Consider the following 8,753-nt stretch of genomic DNA (forward strand, 5'->3'; position numbering starts at 1 on the left):
TCATTCAGCTTCCAGGTATTGGACCTACATATACTCTGTGAGCCTAGGATTTGCATGGCTTCTCTTTCACCTCCTGCCAAACTCTGCTCAAACCTCCTCTCTTCTGATGAGGTCCTTCCCCACCTCCCCTCCAGTCTCTCATCTTTTATGTTTGTGATTGACAACAACCACAACACAAATGATTCTTCTGGTTCCATGATTCTGTATTTGGAAATTTGCCAACTCACTCCTATTCCCTCAAGTTTATTTATTTTTTAATATGTTTTTCAGTTGTAGTAAGATAAACTACCTTTGTTTTACTTATTTATTTTTATGTGGTACTGAGGATCGAACCCAGTTCCTCGCACGTGCTAAGCGAGTGCTTACCACTGAGCCACAACCTCAGCCCCCTGGAGTTTATTTTTAATTCTGAAATCAATGCTTGCAGGGCTCTTGCAGTCATTCACAGAAATGTGTAGAGCAGCAAAATACTGGAGTTGCTCTGTGCACACTCTCCCAGCTGAGGCCAAACAAAGTGAGACTCTGCCCTTGTATTTCTGCTCATACATGAATAAGCATCCTTTTCTCAATTTATTACCTGTTCTTTGGTGCACTTTGGTGGTGGCTTTGCCCTTTAAAATGGCTCCTAAGTACTGAAGTGTCACTCATGGAGAAAATTCCCGTGGAAGAAGGGTCTAAAACCATATCTGACACAGAGTAGCTGCTCAATAAATGCTTGTTGTACCAGGATAGACAATGTTTCTATCTTTATGCCCCTGCTTTATAGCCAAGCTCACTAACAACCTCTGAGCTCTTAATAAATTTGGATGATATATAAAGGAATAAAGAAACTGACTGTAAATCTCCTGAGCCCAAAAACCAAGGCCTGGAATTCAGCAAGAGCTTTTCTTCCAGCAACACTAAGTATTCCTCTGCTACTATTTCATCACTATTGCCTTATTTGTAACATTAGCCTTAAGACAGACTTTGGTGCACCGCTTCAATCTTGAATGCATTATTGCACTGCATCCATACTACGCTCCAGAATGCTCACATCTATAATATATAAAACTGCAAGATGCACAAAGCTTTTCAATGCCCAGGCAAAGTGCATAACAAGAAAAAAGTAGCTTCTCTGATATAATAATTTACTGCATCTCTTTTTCTTTTGAAAGCAACCCATATACAGCCGTAAATTACCCAGATTTGAACTCAGCCAAGCTTAAAGATATTTTGAGAGAAGGACTGTATTTGCTTCAGATGCATCATCTAAGAACCATGTAAACCTCTGCTTGACGCTTTGCATCTTAAAAGTACAAATGAGATTTTTTTTTTTTTTTAAAGAAACACTAGAATGTTCATTTACTCTTTTGGGGAGTGGAATTGAAAATTGATTTCTCAATTGTAACCAAGCTGTTGCAGCCCTGCTTGAATGCCGATAGAGGAATAAGGAATGTTATAGTTTAAAAGTTACAAATGAAATCTGAGAAGTTACATTCATGCTTCAGTTTGTACACAGTGGCACCAAGGAGGATACTGAGAAGGGGTCAGAGGAAGGTACCAAACCCCACCAAGTCCCAAGTTTTTTTGTCCTGTTCATTTCTAAAATCTCCCCCAGAGACAACAATGGCTATAGAAAACCAAAGCTCATCTAGCCACATTTTCAACAAATATTCAGCACATTTCCTAAGGATCGACAGACAAAAAATAAAAGACTATTGTTCGGACTCCTACAATTCCACTACATCCAGAAGGAACCAGAGGGTCACTCTCCTTGTATTCAGTACAAGGAAGAAATAGGAGGGAAACTGAGCCTGGAAAACTGATCAGGTAATCCAAGAAGAGAAAAGGTAGAAAAGAGCATTGTAGGGATGGAACGGACAAGTCTAAGGATCTTTTTTCACTCTAAAAGGTTCCCTGTGGCCACTGAGAACTTGGGCTTTAACTCAGCATGAAAGGACTGTTAGGAGAAACTCCAATACGAACCTAAACTACCAGAGGAATATCAACTTGTTCACTCATTTCCAGTGCCCTGAATTTGGTATGAAAACATTCATATACACTGAAGTAATTCACTTGGCCCCACCGGCCTCCCTGACCTTGAATTCCAGCACAATGATGCTATACCCAGCCTCCCTGTGGAAGTATAGCCTCCGTTTCCATTGCTCTGCCTCCTCCTTACGCTGTTCCTGCTGCAGCACTCAATCAAATACCTCCTGACAAGCCCGCCAGGATGAGGCAGGACACCCTGTCCAGGACTCCCACCTGCCCTGACAGCTCGTCTCTAAGCACTTCTCACAGGAGTGGGATCATTTTCTGTCCTGTCGCAAAGGTTCCATCCCAACTCTGACTGCCTTCTGTGTCCCTACTTGAAAGCAAGGAAGCATGAGACATGTTCCACCCCCCTCCCCAAAGCTTTCTAGATTGTTCCTTCTCCATTCTCTTGAACTGGATCACTACTGTCTGCAAAGATGGTAAGCTGGTTCTTGCAGCTGGGCTGCCCCACCATCCACTGGTCTGCCCCCCTCATTCAGCATGGTTGAAAAATGCCAAGTTTTGCTTTGGGATTTCTTCTCTATGTAAGGGTGGTCTGCGATTCATACCTTATCCTTACTGTAGTAAGTAGAAAAAATAAAGGAAATGTCCACCACTTGCTGATGACACGTGGTAGTCCTACAGAAATGTCTGTTAGTAATCTAAGTATATGATGAATGAGAAGTGAACCAACAGCTGTGGGCTGAAAGTCTGTCTTATTATGGGCTGGACTGTGGCTCAGTAGTAGAGCCCTTACCTGGCATGTGTGAGGCCCTGGGTTTGATTCTCAGCACTGCTGAGACCGAGCTGTCATTTATATAAATAAATGAATAAAATAAAGGTCCATCAACAACTAAAAAATATTTTTTAAAAAGTCTTATTGTCATCTATTAGAATGAATGACATTTAAGAGGTGTTGAGTAATATCTGCTTCCATAGATGGTTGCAGAGGTCGACAGATACCCAGAATTTGGAGTTTTACAATTGGGTTGGAACTCAGGGTAATTTGGAATACTGAATTCTTTCCCTGACTGATAATATTCTACTCCTACACCAAGTTCCTGGTGTCGTGAAGTCTAGTTAGTAAGCTTAAGGATAAACTGTCTAGAATTCTCCAAGGAGATGGGATGTGAATCAGGGAGGAGGAAGTTTCTAGTTCAGAGTTGAACTGCTGTCATCATGAACACCTTTTCTTGTCCCCCTGTGCTGGGCATCAGACCCAGGGCCTTAGGCATGCTAAGCAGGCAATGTAACTCAGAGCCACATCCCATGTCTGCCTCATTATTTTGGTAATCATGCTGTTCTTTCTTGTTCAGCTTTGCATCTTTTTTACTTTTTTGACTGAGTAATGTGCTACTCAAAGTAATTATTTAAAAAAAAAAAAAAAAGAATGTAGGGGCAATGATTAGAAAACAAATTGCTTTTTCTTCACAAAATACTGCAAGTTGACTAGCTTTTTTTTTTTTTTTTTTTTTTAATCTGGAATGAGAATTAACAGTTGAAGGTAAATGTCTCCTTTGGCATTAAGCCACAGGCTAGGGGCAGTTTACAAATGAAATGAATAGGCAGGAAACACAGAAGTCGTACACAGAAAGTATTTCTTTTACTAACTGCAAAGGATAATATTAAGAATCCCTCTCAGTTGAAATATTCACAGGTAAACAGCAAGTTGGACAAATGGTTTGGTAAGGAAGCAGCAGTTAAAGAGGACAGTTAAAATGGCAGAGAGCTTAGGATGGCTTCAAGAGTCACTCCCAAACAAGTTTCAGCAGGCAACAAGCCAGCATTTCCACATTTGTTGAGTTTTACAACAAATTAACAACATACCAAAGTAACAGGTAGGATTAAGATCTAAGAAATATCACCATGCATTTCCAAAATTATGTTTCTGTGCACTGCCAAGGGATTCACTAAAACAGGTGTGTGTGTGTGGGGGGGGCAGGGTGCCACAGATTCAAATATATTTGGGAAACAGTGCAGAGAATACCAGCTGCAAACTCACAGCCTATAGACTCCATGAAATGTTTTGCTTTTGTATCTTCCTTGCTGTATGTTTTAATTTGATTGAAAACCATCTACTAAAAACCCTAATACTGAGCCCAACACTTAATAGTGCCCCCCAAATACCTTTTTATTTGGATAGCCAAGTAAAAAACGAACTTTTATATAAAAATACAAAAGTCTGGCTCCTCTTCTGAAAATGGAGCATTTGCCTGCTGAGAGAGCCTCCCACCATGATCACAACTTCTGACACAGTGTGCACATTTTCTACTTCATTCATATTATTCTTTAGTATCTTTCACTTGGCCTGCTTTGCATTTTTACATTCTGAGCATAGCATGTCATTATATTGAAAGCTCTGGTAAGTCATACACATGTCCCTGTGCACCTATGGAAGAAATGCCTCAAGTATAATGTGGAAGTGAAATTGCCAAGCCAATACGATGCTTATCTTCAGATTTTCTAAATCTTTTCACATGGCACTCTTGTATGATTATATTATCAGTCTTCATGCCTACCACTGTGACCTACGAGTTCCCTCTTTTTCACCTTCTCAAAATACAATCAATTCATTGATGTCATGGGTACAAAATGCTACCATATTGTTTTAATTTTCATTTCTCTAAATGATGATATTGAGCATTTTTCAATTAGTTGTACTTCCTCGTCTTCCAGACACCGAGTTATAAATTTAACAAATTTTTTAAAAATTAGATTCTATTACTTATTCATTTGTGCAAATTTGGATAGCCATTCTTCGTCATCTAAATATATGGCATTTATTTTTTCTCCTGGCTCATACTTGTCACTTAACATTGTTAATGATATTTTCTAGCTATCTTCTACTTCAGTATTGTTTGTTATGAAAGAAAACTGGACAGCAAAGTCCATCAAATAAAAAAAAAGTTACAAAGATTTTTGCCACAATGATATGGAAATACTATATAGTAATGGTTAACCAAATCAATATAAATAAATCTTACTATATGAAAAATAGTTATAAATGAATATGCATAGAATAACAATGTTTTAAACTGGTCAAAACTCATTAAACAATACTGCCTATAGTTCAAGGGGAACAATAGATGCAGTGGCAGTAGCAATGGGGAGAGAGCAGACAAGGGAAGGGTTGGCAGGGGAGGGAGGGCCTTAACTATAGGCATTTCCTATGAGGGGGGTGGCACATTTGAAGCAAAAATGCCCATGAATTTGCATGTATTATATTCAGGGATGTGAATTTTTTTTTAACTTTAATGGAAGTTTGATTGCTTTAAACATATTTCTACATAGTTTTAAACATATTTCTACATAGTTTTCGAAATAATAAAATTCCAAACACTGAGCTTTATTTATCTTATTTCTTTAGCTAACATATTCCTTATTATTTACAAAATAAAGAAATAAAAGTGGGGTAGAGGAAAGAGTTCCATTCATTTTATTTATTCAGTGCTTTTCCAGCATAATATTTGTGAGACTCTTTCTCTTTTCCATTGTTATTTTTTTCCCTATACTTCTTTTAATGTGGTTTACCAATGTTCCACAAAACACTTTGAGAAATTTTTGTGAGACAATTGAAGAAACAAGTAACTTGCTGAACTTCATGTCAAACTGAGGGTTGCTTGTGACACTGAGAATGAGCTGGACTGCCTCACCTTCCACAGGTAGCAGATGTGCATCAGTAATACTTTACAAAAACCAGTGTCATTGGCCCTAGCTCATGGGTAAGCTTTGGCTCTCTAAGATATCTTCCTTTGTGAACTATAGGTATAGACAAGTTTAAAAACTTCAGTAAGGACAATGCCATCTACTCCTGTTCTTTCTTAAAGTCTATAACTTAACTTTATAAGCCAAATAAAAGAACAAAAACAACAAAACAAAAAAAAAACCTCTATGTTAAAATAAAACTATTTTCCTAACAAGTATTTCACTGGACAACTATTTGAGCTAAGCCATTTTCTTTCCTGGACCATAAACTACTTAACTATCCAAATAAATGAAATTATTAGACACCATAGGCACTTCGTTTATTTACTCATAAGACCAGATGGTTTAAAAATAAATATTATAATACACTGGACATTGCTGTGAAAAGCACATAATTGCCATTCTAGGAGCTACATGAACTTCATTATAATTTTGCTGCAATATTCCTAGGCAATTTTGCAAAGAAAGCAAACATTTAGGCTTATCATTTGGCAAAGAAATTTGTAACTCAAAACCCATTTGTACATTATACTCCCCCATGAGAAACAGGAATAATTTGAACATTCTACCTATCAATAGGGTAAAAATTCTTTTCCCAATTTTATAAAGTCTCTGAGAAGTTCAGCATCTTGGCACTATGCTAACCACACCTTAGGTAGGGGAAGGAATTGGATGGGAACCTAGGGCAGCTGAGTATAGTGGCAGCTTGAGATTCCTGTCATGGGGTGAAGAGGGAAGTCCAGACTCAAGCATCAAACAACCCATTTCTGGAACACTAGTCTCTCGGACCTTTGGAATCTTCCCAGGTAAAACAGGACCTTCTCTCTATGCTATCAGAGACTATGACCCAGGCAAAGCATATGGGAGTGCTATTCTGTTCTGCAAAACATCATTTCTAAGTTTTTTTTGAAAGATAACTTCATATTGATCTTAATCTAAAGCAGTACTCTGCTTTACAGTGCAGGGACAATGCTTTCTAACCTTTTTTTTTTTTTTTTTTTGTGTGTGTGTGTGTGTGTGTGTGTGTGTGTGTGTGTGAAAACTCATCCTTAGGGTTTAATAACCTATTTGAGCACCTGCAATTATATTTGTTTTTTGTTTCACTAGACAGTTATGTTTATCCAGCAAACAATCTTCATTTATTACACAATAGAGGTGGTCTAATATACTTGGGTGAGTACAAGTTACTGAGGTTTCTGCTCATTTTTTCTTTGGTCTGAGGATAATCAGCAGATGGTGTTTGACAAGGCGCTCATGTTCAGATGAGATATTTTAGTTGTGACACTGAAAATAAAAATTCCTTAAATTTTCCTCCTCATACCCCAAACAAGCACATTGCTGAAGACCATGAATGCTGCTGGGACCTCAGGGACCTTCTCAGAAGAACCTGGGTCTTACTGAGGCTGAGCCCAAATGTCCATCAAGTGAAGACACATCATAAATGGAGTCTCATGACCATATTTTTCAGGAGACCCTTAATTTCATAAAATTCTATTTCTCCTTTTAGTGAATCAATGTGATATAACAGAGAAATGAGTTCTCCAATTGGAATTCCTCAGAGGGAGACAATTCTAATTTTAAACTAATTTTGAGCCCAGAAAATAAAATAAAATCAGTATACACACATACACACACCCCATACACAGTATTTTGGAAAACAAATATATGCATATACACATCTATACCATGCCAGATGCACTACTCAAAGATCAGATACAAACTGTGTCCCAGTATATTAATGCTGCTTCCAAGTTCCTCTAAATTCACATATGAATTCCTGAGCTATCTATGAGTTCTGGGAACAAGTCTTGCTCCTTCTCTACTGAATGTTATTTAGAACCTACTAGAGTAAGTGAAATAAGCTACAAGTAAATGATACACGACAGTTACTTTGGGTTTAGCAGAAGGTGATGCAGAACTACTGAGATTTAGTGAACCAAGAACACATCCTGCCATGGACATTCCATTCAGTGGTACTGAGAACTAGGATCAGTGAGTGAAAGAGAATCCTAGAGTCACTGTGCCAAGTGGGAAAATAATTTGTTCTAAATGTCAAGAAAACAAATGGGGACTGTGAATATTGAGCTACCTGGCACATTAACGAGAACATCAAACCTTAATGGAAATACTTGTGCAAATTACCATTTACAACCTAGCAATGACAACATTATAAGTCACTCTTATAGTCATTTGAGTCTGTGAATAAGAAAGCACTCTGGGTGACCTCATCTCTAGACAAATTAATTCTAATGACCCAAGACAGACCTCTACCATGCAAATGTCTAAGACAAGATCACCTGATGAAATTTGGTGTAACATGGGTGGATCCTGCAAGCTTAGGCAATTAGGAAGTGTTACAATCACTGATATATATACTACACCACTTACAGATTAAAAAGGAGGTGGCTGAAGACATCTCGAAAAAAGAACCTCAATAGTTTGAGTATCTCTGAGAACTGCTGATTTTAGTGGACAAAGCCAAAGAAATAGAAAAATCCAAAGTTGTGTGTGTGTTCCCCACAGCCTTAACTTTGCACCACAATTGCCCACAGTTCTAGCTCCACCTCCTCTTTTGCAAATAAGGTCACTGCCAACACTTACTCTTTCCATTTATTTTCCCCAGGCCCTGCTGCAAAAAAGAAGTATGTCAGTTATAATAACCTGGTTATCTAACTTGTTCCATCCTTTGGAACCATGGAGGAAGAAGAGGCCCTCAGTTATTCTGTCACCCAACCTGGCATAGGACTCTTTTGGTCCTGCCCGCTTCCATCACCAGAGGAGCTTCCCCGGCCAGGAGACCAATGTTAGAGGATCCAGTGTCCTAAACAGCTGCTTTCTGAAATACCCTTACTTTATCTTGGCTTAATAAGTCACTGGCATTAGCACTGCCAACTCGGCTTGAATTGTGGACCTTCCCTACCAGAGGGAGAGTTGAGACTCAAGTCCCACCCTGGCTCTTTAGGATGCAATGGAGAGCCACAGGACCGACTTGGGGGCTGACTGGTCTTTCTACGTATGCACTTCCGGGCTGCAAG

At 38.6% G+C, this 8,753-nt stretch overlaps 1 protein-coding gene across 1 annotated transcript in view; it reads left to right on the top strand.

Annotated features, from left to right (window-relative positions):
* Grm7 (glutamate metabotropic receptor 7) overlaps positions 1 to 8,416 on the top strand; it is an 837,641-nt gene extending 829,225 nt beyond the window's left edge. Inside the window, exon 10 of the mRNA XM_027931895.2 lies at positions 8,342 to 8,416. Coding sequence (XP_027787696.1) covers positions 8,342 to 8,391 — 50 coding nt within the window. The 3' untranslated portion in view covers positions 8,392 to 8,416. The remainder of the gene's footprint in view (positions 1 to 8,341) is intronic.
* The last annotated feature ends 337 nt before the right edge of the window (positions 8,417 to 8,753 follow it).

The sequence above is a fragment of the Marmota flaviventris genome, chromosome 20 (assembly GCF_047511675.1).
Source record: "Marmota flaviventris isolate mMarFla1 chromosome 20, mMarFla1.hap1, whole genome shotgun sequence".
NCBI classification, from domain to species: Eukaryota; Metazoa; Chordata; class Mammalia; order Rodentia; family Sciuridae; genus Marmota; species Marmota flaviventris.